The following is a 12,755-nucleotide window of genomic DNA, read 5'->3' as shown; positions in this document are numbered from 1 at the left end:
TGCAAGTTTTATTTTACTTTTATTTATTTATTTTTTATATAATATATTAAATAGGTTGAAATGTACAAATTTTTAAATGCATATAAACTATTTTAAAATATATAAAATCAAAGAAACTTAATAGAATAAAAACTTTTAGTTTTGAATTAAGATTGTTTAAAGAAATTGGATTAGTCTAAAGTCTAAAGTTTTTAGAAACTGTTACATTTATTTTTAATGATAATATTTAATTACATTAAATTAAGTTTCTTTGATTTGTGTATTACAAAATCTTTTCCAAATTAAAAGAAAAAATTAAAATTGTATAAATATACCGGAACGAAACACAAAATAAGCAAAGAAAAAAAAATAATCTTAGTTTGAAAAGGAATACTTTACAAAAAAAAGATTATGAAGTAGTCCTTCATTTATAATATTTTTAATTTATAAATTAAATTATTTATTATATATTTAACGTAATTGCAGATTCCAATTTTTTGGTTGATTAGAAAATTATATATAGGTATATTTGGTTTAATTGGTATATCATCTTAATATATATGGGATATAATAATTGAATTTGGTATGAATATACATTTTTATATCCTAGTTCTTTTTTGCTTTGAGAACATTTTGTCATTAAAATTATACCGTTTGATAGTATATTCAAATATAATATTGATCGTATATATTTATCATATTCAAAAAATTGTTAACAAAGTACATTCACAACAAATTTAATTTAATAATATGTTGACTGTGATGGTAGTTTAAGAGGATTCCGGTCAAGGAAGCTAATTTAATTTAATTCTTTTGCAAACAAGCATTCTTCTATTTATAAACTTTGATTAAATTATTTCTTCGAAATTTTACGGCAATTAAGAGTATTTTCTATCGTGCACTTTGAAAATTTTGTGTTTTTAGTTTGTAAATTGAGAACAGAGTTTTTGATCTTGCTTTATGCACACATTTAAGAGACTGTTTTATATTTAAGCACATGGATCGCTTATTTATGAATTTTCAACTTTTGATATCATAAAATATTAATGTCATTATGTGAACTAATTCAGACAGAGCAAGTTCATATAACCAAAATGTTCACTAAATTGAAATTTTTATTTCAATTTTATTTTTTTTTTAGTTTTGTGTCTAATTTTATTAATAAAAAATACTTTATATGAATATAATCTTTAATATGTAACTATAAATTACAAAAGTGATAACATTAAAAATAGAAAGTAGTTAAATTTTTAAACATAACACATCAGTCAATAAGACGAGTGATTTACTAAGAACAATTAATTTTTTCCGCCAAAAATCGATTTTACTCATCAATATAATCTCCTTCAATACAATCATTCCAACGCTTCTCTAACTTCTCGATGCCGTGCTTGTAGAAGGATTTCTCTTTTACCTTAAAACAGACTTCAGTTTCAGCAATTACTTCTTCATTTGAGATCAATTTCTTACCGGCGAGCATTTTTTTGAGATCAGCGAATAGCCAATAGTCGCGGGGGACCAGATTTGGACTATACGGTAAATGAAGAAGCAATTCGAAGTGTAATTCGTGCAATTTTGCCTCCGTTTTGATTGATTTGTGACATAGTGCATTGTCTTGGTGAAACAAATTTTTTTTTCTTCGCCATATGCGCCATACGGTCGTTTGTTCACAATTTCTGCTTTCAACTGATCCAGTAATGCCGTGTAGTAGTTACTATTAATGGTTTTTCCCATAATCAATAAAGATTCTGCCATGTGCCATCTGATACCATCTGATTTATTAGGTGTAAACATGGCTAAACACTGCTCTGAATCATCAACTCATTGTTGTTTTTGATCGACTGTGAGTAAACGCGGCACCCATTTTGAAAAGAGCTTTCTCATGGTCAAATGTTCATGCATAATTGTAAACACACTGTCTTTTGATATCTTTACGGTACCAGCTATCTTATGCGATTTCAATATACGATCAGATATAACCAATTTCTGGACTTTTTTGATGTTTTCTGGAGTAACCACCTCAATTGGACGACCAGAACGTTCACCATCATCGGTGTCTATACGACACCACGTTTAAATCCAGCAAACCAATAACAAATTATTTTTTTCGATGGAACAGAGTCCGGATAACAGTTTTGAAGCCATTGTTGAGCTTGTAAACTATTTTTTTTCATCAAGAAGCAATGATAAATTAATACACGAAATTGTTTTGAATCCATTGTTTTGAAAATAACAAAACGGCTGTCACAAGTTGTGACAATTCTTCACTACTATTAAATCTTTGGTCTCAAGATTGTCTTCTTCCCAAGCAATTACCTTATTGATTTCGTTGTTCAGTAGCATTTTTTTCTTCATCATTATTATCAATTTTATCATTCTCAATCATTCTAGATTAACACACTCTACATCATCTAATCTCATAATTTTCTCAGCCGTATATGTGCAGTCATTGCATATTTCAGCTAATAAAGTATTAACTTCTTCTATGGGTGATACTATATCAGCAAGGTACTGCAGTCGTGAGCAGGAGTTAAGAATTTGTTTTTGCCTTTCACTATTATACACTGGCATTTAGCTATGTTCAGCCGCAGTTTTCGCTTAGTGAAATATTTGAGGAGGTGCACTAGGTCTATTTTTAAAATACTGTTGGCATTTGAACACCTTGGTTTAGAAGCTAATAATAAGATATCGTCTGAATAAATAAGTATCTTAACATCACTATTTACCACACGAATGTCGGCCAGCATCACATTGTAGAGCAAAGGTCCTAGTAATGACCCCTGTGATACTCCCTCTCCAACTGATTTTAGAGCTGAACTTTCATCTAGGTATATGACAAAGAACTTCCTACTTTTAAGGTAGTCTAACACAACAGAGCACAGATGTCTATCAATACCAAATAGTTTGTACAACTTATAAACAATACCATCTATCCACGCAGTGTCGAATGCCTTTTCAAAGTCAAGTGATACTGCAATGGTAGCCTTTCTTTTGTTCAGGTTACTAGTGATCGTATCAGAAAGCAAGGATAGCGCGTGCATGGTGGAGAGTTGACGCCTAAAACCGAATTGGAAATCTTAAAGTACATCAGTTCCTCTAGTAGGAACCGTTCATATAACTTGCTGATGTTAGACAAAAGCGATATGGGCCTATAGCTGCTTATGATCGTGGGGTCCTTGCCCTTCTTCAATAATGGAACAACCTTGGCTACTTTCCAGGAGTCTGGAAAATAACCAAGGTTGTACAACTGATTAAAAAGAATAGAAAGACACAGCCACAGCTGCTTGTTAGTTTTTTTTAGTATAAAATTAGGAATGTTGTCAGGTCCATAGCTTTTTTGCTATTTAGCGATTTAATCATTAACCCTACATCTTCTGCAGAAATAAAGAGGAGTGATTTACTAACACGAGAGCTTCTAACTGTCCGCCCATCTGCCGTACTATCTCTATTAAACTGAGTTACTAGTACAGGGTTCCTAAGTAAATTGACCTCACCTGTGCACCAAATAGATAGTCTCCTAGCTCCTTATTTACATTATGTACCTTCTCAAAATAATCTGCTAAAGCATTAACCTTGTCTATACTATGTGTGAGTATATTTCCATTACATAGTTTGAGTGGAGGAATATCTTTAAATTTTCCTATGCCACCCAACCCTTTAAGGTTTTGAAAAGTTCTGTTATTCATTTTTAAATTTTTGAAGGTGTTATTCCAGCGACTTTCCTCAATCCACTTGATGTGATTGGTAATGATGACATCTATATTGGCTACCATGGCTTTCAAAGTGTTCTTTCTAGCCAGATCCACACAACTCCACATAGCTCTCCTTAGCCTCCTTTTTTCTTGGATAAACTATAAAACGTACTGCGGCAGATTTAATAATCCTCTGCTTCTGACCACCTGAGACGGGACCGCTTTTCTGATTGCATTGGAAATTACTACATTAATACCTTAATACCTGTTTACTGGAAGTATAAAGGGTATAATATGTCTATCAATCTCATTATTCAACACTTTGCAATTGATTTTATCATAATTATGCATAATTTTAGGAGCGGACAAAACTAGGTCCGAGGTTTCAATTACTAATTCAACAGCTTGGTTGCTCAGGCAACATGTCAAATACTTCTGTCCTCTAAGAGCGGCGCAGCATACACAAGCAGCTCAAAGTGCTTTGTCTCATAATTGCAAGATCAGCAATTAATGCTGTTGCGAATATGGTGTGACTTAAGAATAAGTGAATAATACTTTTCTCAAGTAGACCACACATGAAATGAGTAACGGATGTTATTGTTTATATTATTATGTATGCTACACAATGCTAAAAAACTGATCAGCTCCCCACTGGCTAATTTTTCTCCTTTATTGGGTTTATCAGACCGAATAATTTTGTACCCTCTGAAACTGAGCCTATGCTGGTAAGTGAGTTTAATCTCAGCCACCAAAGCGATGTCCTGGGCTATGTTTTTGCAATAGTAAGTTAAAAAGGTGTCTCTTTCTATGGGAAACAATAGAATTTATATTGATGAATAATGTTTTCAATAACTTAGTCATGGATTCGTAAGCTAAGGAATAAATTAAACAGAACCTGAGACTTTTGTTGGTCGTTTTCTAACTTGTTGAAGGTGCTGGCGAAGTCACTGACTTTTTTTAGACACTGGCTAAAGTTACTACCAAATATTCGATTACATTCTACATCAATGCCTATAAAGGAAGATGCTTGGCTATTACGAGCAGAATCTGCCAACTTGATGTGAGACGACCTATTACTATTTAGAGCAGTAGAATAAAAAACTCCATTGGTGACCGCTGTTGGAGCATGACTAGTCACCGCAGTGGGACTAATGGGTTTAGAGGGAGGTAATGCCTTCTTTCGTTCGTACCTATTGATAATTTCCAGTCTTTTTGGACAGGTCTTAGCACTAGCTGCGTGCCCTATCTGGTTGCAATTGATGCATTTGAGTGAAACCCCTATCTGCTTAGTGAACTCCCCAGATACTGGGTCCTTCGTTACTACAATCTTATTGTTAGAACCTAATGGAGGTATCTTACAGTTCCCTGGACCATGAGATGCCCCGCATTTCACACAACGGTAAGGCATGTTGCAATTGCTTGCAACATGCATAAACCTCTGACAGTTCCTACATTGAATGGGCCACTGCTTCTGAGCATCTTCGAACGTTATTCTACAATTAAGGAGATATTTGATGTTCTTGAACTCTTTAATATCGGACTGCCTGTCCAGTTGTATCAGCCATCTAAAATTATTTAATTTATTAATTTTTAAAATATATATATTTAACTTTAAATCGTTAAAATAGTCCGTAAGTTCTTGAACATCGTATGAAGGTGACAACTTATTAATTATTAGCGTGTACGGTTTCTCACTTATTGGTGTGAATGTGTAATAATTCAATTTTTTGTTTGCTAGCATGGTTTTTACTTTAGCAAAGTCTTCTAACGTACCGGTATTAATATGTGTCACATTCTTATTGACTATATTAACGTTGAATTTTTTATGTCCCAATAGTTGGGACAAACCATTAATAAGCTCTCTTTGAGCAACATTATAAACTATTAGTACAGGTGGAGAGCTATTGCGCTTACCAGTAACAGCCGGTTTAGACGTCTTGGCCGCTGCGTTCTGCTTCACCGTACCTCGGTCTGCCATCTTCTGCTTGCTTTTGAATGTTGAAGCTTTTATAGTTGGAAATTGTTGCTCGATAAGGATATTCGGCGGCTGATTATTAGTGCCTTCCACAAGCTTCATAGAATAAGTAGGATGATTGTTATTGTTTCCACAAATGGTTTCGTCATCGCAATCCCTTAACGCCTCATAAGTGCAGATGTCCATGTTATCATCAGTGGCATACATAGAATTGGCCGCGTAGTTGTTGGGCGGAACACCACACTCAGCCACCGTCGCGTCTTTACTGCTACCCATTTGGCTGCATGCAGTACTGGGGTTGCTTACTGATAACTGTTGGCTAGACTGCACGGGGCTGCCTCTTGTTAAATCACATGGTTCGCCACCAAGATGATCATAATGTTTGCTGCCGACGATTGCATGTTTGTGTTTGAGCATGGCATGCAGGTTCGCTACAGTTGATTTATAAGACACTATTTCAGATTGAAGCTGCTCAATCATTTTCTGCATACGAAAGAATTTTTCTTCATAGTCATCTTTAAATTCTGTGCTTGTTGAGCTGCTAACCTGTTTCTTCTTCCTCTTCTTTTTGCTTACCACTTTAGACATTTTAGCTGGAACTGCTTCAGTCTCATTGCTTGCCACGGTTGTAAAAGAATTGAAATACCTCATCAGATCTACTTCAAGTAGGTGCTCAATGGAGTAGTTGGCATCTAAGCTAGTTATAAACTGCTGAGCTGGTAGAGAGAAATTAGCTTGAGCTATCACTATTGCACTGGATATATTTTCGACTTGAATTCTATTATGTAGTGACTTAACAGTTCTAAGACCGATTTTTTTCTCATCTGGAAAGAAAACGAGTAATTGATTATTTGGTTCATCGGACTGCACAACTAATATGCTTAGATCAGCTCGTGTTGATCGCCTTTTGCTGTTATCAGAATTAAAAGCCCTAATAAATTGTTCTAACGACTGGTTGCGCTCACCTGCAGAGACAGAGTAGTCTCGTTGGTGACAGAATTGATGTGCAGCAACACGTAGTCGCCACAGAATTGAAATTACTTCCTCATCGTCTTTCTCCATAGTACCATCAATATCCGCCACGTCTTAACGCGCAGAAATTAAAATTGTAGTTATAATTACAATGTGCAAAAGTAATTATAACACACAGCTGTAATATAAATCACGCTATTCGGACACGTGTATTAGATTTTGTACATACACAGTAGAAAAGCAAATTAGCAATCGCTATTATAAATATTATAATTATAATGATTATTAAAAACAAAGTTTAAAAGAAAAACAAGCAAAAAAAAAACCGAAAAAAATATAATAATTTTAATCATGAATCGTTGCACGTTCTCATAAGCTCTCTGTAATATATATATGTATATATATTTCAATCTTGTGTATCTTATCTATATGATTATGATTCATATTTTCTGATGTTGTTTTGTTGATTGGAGTTAGTGTCTGTTGGTACCTTTACTCCCTTTTTTTTTGTGAACATCTTAGTTATGTTCACTGGGTCAATCTGTTGTCTTCATTTTTAATACTTTAAATTGTCCTTAAAGTATTAGACTTCTTAGGTCGGCGTACCTGCCCTTTGTTCGGTGATATCCTCTGGGCGTTAACATCTTTAAAGTTGGATTTCTGTGATTGTCCACCTTCTGAAATAGTTTCAATGCTTTGTCCTTGATGTATTTCTTTACGGTTTCTATTTTCAGATCCTTATGTATGTCCGTGTTCCTGATGTATGAAGGGATATTGAGTATACGTCTTAGTGCCAGATTTTGTGCTATTTGTAGCTGGGCTATGTTAGTTTTTGCTGCTTTTCCGTACGCCACGCATCCGTATAAGAGGTTGGGTCTTATTATCTGCTTGTAGATTAACATCTTGTTTTTGATGTTTAGTTTTTTCCTCATCATTGGTTGTAGTGATTTTAGCAGTCCGCTGCAAATCATTCTTTTTTCACGTATGTGAGGTTTCCAAGTAAATTTTTTGTCAAGTAAAATTCCTAGATATCTTACTTTTTCTTTCCATTCTATTTCCCTGTTGTTAACCCTTAGTTTTTGTGGATTTTGAAACTTCTTCCTTGTTATGAAAATCGCTTGTGTTTTTTCGACGTTTATTTTGATTTTCCATTTTTTGAAGTATTTTTCCAGTTCCTCTATGTATCCTTGCAGATTTCTTGTGATCTGTGTCTCCTTTTTGCTGGAATACATAATGCATGTATCATCGGCGTAAAGAGATAATTTGTTTCTCTGTGCTTTGGGAATATCCGCTGTATATAGATTATACAGTATTGGTGATAGGGGTGATCCTTGAGGGACTCCTGCCTCTATATTCTTTGTTGATGAGAAGTGATTATCCAACCTTACTGTGAATTTCCTATTTTGAAGGAAACTTCCGATGATCTTAATTAAATCCAATGGGATTTCTTGTCTTTGCATTTTGACTATTAATCCGGCATGCCAGACTTTGTCAAATGCTTTTTCTATGTCGAACATCACTATCCCTGTTGATTTCCGTTTGATCAGTGCTGTTAGGATATTTTGTGACATTCTTGCTAGTTGAAGTTCCGTTGAGTGATTTTCCATAAATCCGTATTGCTTTGGAGGAATTAGTTCTTTCTCTTCGACTGTGTCTTTCAGTCTGGAGAGAATTATTCTTTCCGCTATTTTTCCTATAGCTGGCAACAAACTTATTGGTCTCCAATTTTGTGGAAAAATTAGATTTTTCCCCGGTTTTGGTAGCACAATAATTGATGATTTTTTCCACGTCTTTGGAAAATGTCCTTGTTGAAGTACAGTATTTATTATAGTTGTGATCCTTCCTATTACTGTATCTGGTAGATTCTTTAGGCATTTGTTATTGATGCCGTCTATTCCTGGAGCTTTCTTTGTTTTGAGATAACTTATAATCTGAAGTATCTCTCCTGGATCAGTTGGTCTTATGTTATTAACACATTCTCGGGCTAGAATCTCTTTAGCTTTTCTTTCGATCTCTTCTTCCCGTTCCACATCATCGTCAGGGTCCGTGTTCTGCATGAATTGCAGCTGGAGTGAGCTTGCAAATGCTTCTGCTTTGTCTTCTGTGCTGAATTTTATCCCTTCTTCTCCGTGTATTGGTGGTATGTTCATTTTATTCTTAAATCGAAAGTATTTATTGAGACCCCAAAAAGGTTTGTCACCTATTTCTAAAGTGTCCATAAAATCCTCCCATTTTTCGTTCTGGAACTCACTAATTTTTTTCCTTATTATATTTGTGAGTCTGTTGCCTTCCATTCTTGTTGCTGGATCTCCCGTTCTTTGCGCTCGTTTGCGTATCCTGTTTCTCCTGGTGATTAATTCTTTTATTGTCCTGGGTAAATCAAAGTAGTTACGTGCTTTGATTTGTTGGGTCCTTGAGCTGCTGTTTTTAGTTGTTATAATCTTTTCATTTAAGAGGCTGATGCTCTCTTCTATATCTTCTGTATTCGTGTTGAATTGTTCCCCTTCTAATAGTTCTTTGAACTTTCTCCAGTCCGTTATTGTCTTCATTGGCATGGGTATGTCAATGAAACAGTTCTCGATTGTGAACACAACAGGTTTGTGATCTAATGACATTTCGTCTAAAACTTCAATATGTATATTGTAGTCAAAGTTTCTTGAGGCTCCTATATCGATGGTGTGTCCCCTTCCATGCTGTCCAAAATGTGTTGGTTCTTCTGGTACATGTAGTTGAATATTGTTGTTCAACATGTATGCATCTAGTTTCCTTCCTGCCTGATTCGAGCTGAAGTCTCCCCATGATTGGTGGTGTGCGTTTATGTCTCCTGCTAGAAAAGTTGCATTATCTTGTTCTAGCAGGGCATGAAAGTCTTCTATGAACTCCTTTGCTCTGGGAGGTCTGTAAACTGAAGATAGTGCAAAATCCATATTGTTGCATTTGACTTTAATTGAAGTTGTTTCTAGTGCTTCTAATTCTATTGTTGTAAGGTGATGGGGGATTTCGTTTTTGATGACTATTGCGGTGCCACCCCCTCGGTTTTGTGTCCTATCCCTTCTGTATATTGTGTAGTTCAGAATCCTCCAATCCATTGAGGGTTTAAGAAACGTCTCCTGGAGAAGTGCCACGTCTATTTGATATTCTCTGAGGAGATGTCTGAATTCTCCTTTCTTGTTTAGAATGGAATTCGCATTCCATGTCAGGATTTTAATATGGCTTCTACTTTCCATTATGGATTTTGTTAGTCGCCATCATTGTGCTGAACATGGTTTGCATCATGTTCTGCATCATAGAGTTCATTTGTTCTTGCATTTTGACAAAGAACATTTCCATACTTGGAACTTGAGGGGTAGGTTTAAGATTATTTGTGCTGGTGTTTGTAGCTTCCGCGTAAGATTTTTTTGTACCCATTTGAGCACTTGGTCTTTGTGTGCTTTGGGTTGGGTTGGTTTTTATCCAGCTAGAGTTTTTAGGATTTTTAGGGCAGCCTCCATAACTAGCTGGGTGTTCTCCACCACAGTTAGTACATTTTGGCTTTTGCTCTTTTGGTCGTTTGCAGTCTTTTGTATGATGTTTTCCTGTGCATTTCACACATCTGGCAGTTGCTTTGCAATTAATGGCGGCATGTCCGAATTGCTGGCAGTTATGGCATTGGATTTGACCCTTTTTGGGTCTCTGTGCTTCAATTGTTACTTTTAGGTAACATAAACTTGTTATATTAAAAATATGTTTCTCCTCTTTAGGGAGACGGACTTTTAGAAGATTGGAGGTAGTGGCTCCAATCTTCATAAAATAGCATTCCTCGGGGTGGAAGCCTTGTGCTTCTAAATCCTCCTTTATTTCTTCTGGTGTCAGGCCTTTGAGACCACGAATTACTATATTTAATTGTTTTTCCTCCGGGAGGAAATAGGTGTGGTATTGGACTTTCGTTTCCGTCAAATACCGGGTTAGTTGTCTGTGGTCATTAACAGTTTCTGGATAGATTTGTATACCCAGGTGCACTCTTTTAGCGGATGTCATTTTAATCCCGCGGTTTTCCATTGCTCTGCGAATGGCATTCCACTGGCTAGGTTCCCTTAGAATGACAGGGACTGGTTTAACTGTTTTGGGCTCCTGATGGGATACTGGAGCCTGAATCGTGTCTTCTGCATTCTCCTCCTGAGGTGTCCTTTGCTCGTTTGTGGATGTATCCTTGAGCCTTTTCTTTTGAATTTTTTTTTGTCGTTTAGACACAACCACAGTCATTTCTGGGAATTCTTCGTTGTATTCCCGGTCTGAGTCAGACGACATTTGTTCATCAGACTCTGATAAAGTTTCTGTACTATCCGATCTTGTGGGTGATGGTGTATCCCGTCTATTAGATTTGGAAGGTGAAGGACTGTTTGTTTTACGCGATGGGGAAGGCGATGGAGAGTTCAATTTAGTCCGTTTATTGGACTTTTTTGGGGAGGTATTCAGATTATTAAGTTTTTCTGTGAGGGCTTGGATAGTTTTGTTAAGAGTGGCCCTCTCGGAAAAATAGAGTTTTTCCATCTCCTGCTTTGCGGCCCTTTCGGCCGCTAAGTCCTTCTGTAAGATATCGACCATGGTCGACAACTTATAATTTGTTCATTTAATGACTGTAAAGCTGAGTCCATTGAGAATTTATTTAATAATGGAGTTTTTAATATTTAATACTGAGAATGTTGATAATTATATATAATTGAAAATAAATAATAATATTATAAAGTAATAACGTAGTAATAAAAAATAACAATATAAATAGTTGTAAATAAGGATAAAATTTGGTGAGTAATATATTGAATTATTGTAACTTACTTTTAGTAATTGTATGTTTTTGTGTCCTAGAAAACGTCTCTTTTCTTATTTTATTTGTTAATTTATTTCTTGTTTTTTATTTATTTGTTAAATTAATTTTGATTTGATTTTTTTTTTTTTCTTTTAATACCTATTTATCAGGTATGCACAACACTTTTTTTTTATCACGGTTGGTTAATTAAGGTAACCAATTTTTCTTTTTTTTAAGACACCTTTTTTCTTTTATTATTTTTATTATCGTCACTTTCGATTTTTTTTTAATTATTTTCTTGTATGCAGGTATACACGACACTTGCCTGAAATTTTAGGATTTAATTTTTATCGTCTCTGGCGATTTTTCTCTTCATAAACACTTTTCAGGTATACACTACACTTCAGTTGCAGTTGCAATTCTTATTTTTTAAATTATTTTTGAATGTTTCTTCCGAGAATTTGAATTTAATCTTATTTTTTTTTATTACACTGTACTGTAGCTGTTTGCTTGCGCTTAAATTTTAAGACGAACCTTTCGTGTTCGAATTCAAATACTGAAACATATTTTCTAAACTAACTAAACTATTTATATATGCTCTGCAGTTCATGTTTCAACTATTCATATGTTCTAACTTGTTAAGCGTATGTATCCATTATAGTACTCCGTCCCTAGTGAAGTTATAGAGCGAACTATCGTTTTTGCACTTTCCAGTCTTTACACGGTCCGTTATAAGGATTTTGCTGTGGTTTTTTTACGGCATCACATCTAACAAATGAACATTTATTGAGTTCTGAATGGATAAACTCCTTTTGGTTTGAATTGTGAGTTGTAACAGCTGGTTGTAGATTATTCATGTTATTTCTGACATTATGCATCCATTCAGTTGTAGGAGGTATCTTACTATGCGTTTCGAATAAATCACCAGGAAGTTTGATTGTAGAACCGTAAACCATTTTTGCAATTGAAACGTTCTCATTTTGTAGAATCTTACATCTCAGTCCTAATAATACCAACGGTAGTGCTTCCACCCAGTTCTTCTTTTTGTGACATTTTAGAGCGGCTTTAAATGTTCTATGCCATCTTTCAATTAGACCATTCGATTGCGGATGATATGCTGTAGTATGAATCATTTTTATACCCAAGCGTTTTGTTAATTCGCGAAATAGTTGTTATTCAAACGTCTACCCTGATCAGAGACTACTTGGTTCGGCACTCCAAACCTTGAAATCCACGTTTGCATAAAAGCATTTGCGATTGATTCCGCTGTTATGTCTATAATAGGTATTACTTCTGGTCATCTTGAAAATCTATCAATACAGGTGAAAACATATCTGTAATCTTGAAATTC

General features: G+C 35.0%; 1 protein-coding gene across 1 annotated transcript; it reads right to left on the bottom strand.

Moving 5' to 3' along the window:
• Window positions 1–12,096: 12,096 nt before the first annotated feature.
• LOC119666484 lies at window positions 12,097–12,537 on the bottom strand. The gene has a single exon (XM_038075762.1). The coding sequence runs from the start codon at window positions 12,535–12,537 to the stop codon at window positions 12,097–12,099; it is 441 nt and encodes a 146-aa protein (XP_037931690.1).
• Between the last annotated feature and the right edge of the window lie 218 nt (window positions 12,538–12,755).

The sequence above is a fragment of the Teleopsis dalmanni genome, chromosome 1 (assembly GCF_002237135.1).
Source record: "Teleopsis dalmanni isolate 2A chromosome 1, ASM223713v2, whole genome shotgun sequence".
Taxonomy (NCBI): domain Eukaryota; kingdom Metazoa; phylum Arthropoda; class Insecta; order Diptera; family Diopsidae; genus Teleopsis; species Teleopsis dalmanni.
Note: the sequence above shows the minus strand (reverse complement) of the source record. Positions and strands in the feature narration are given on the sequence as shown.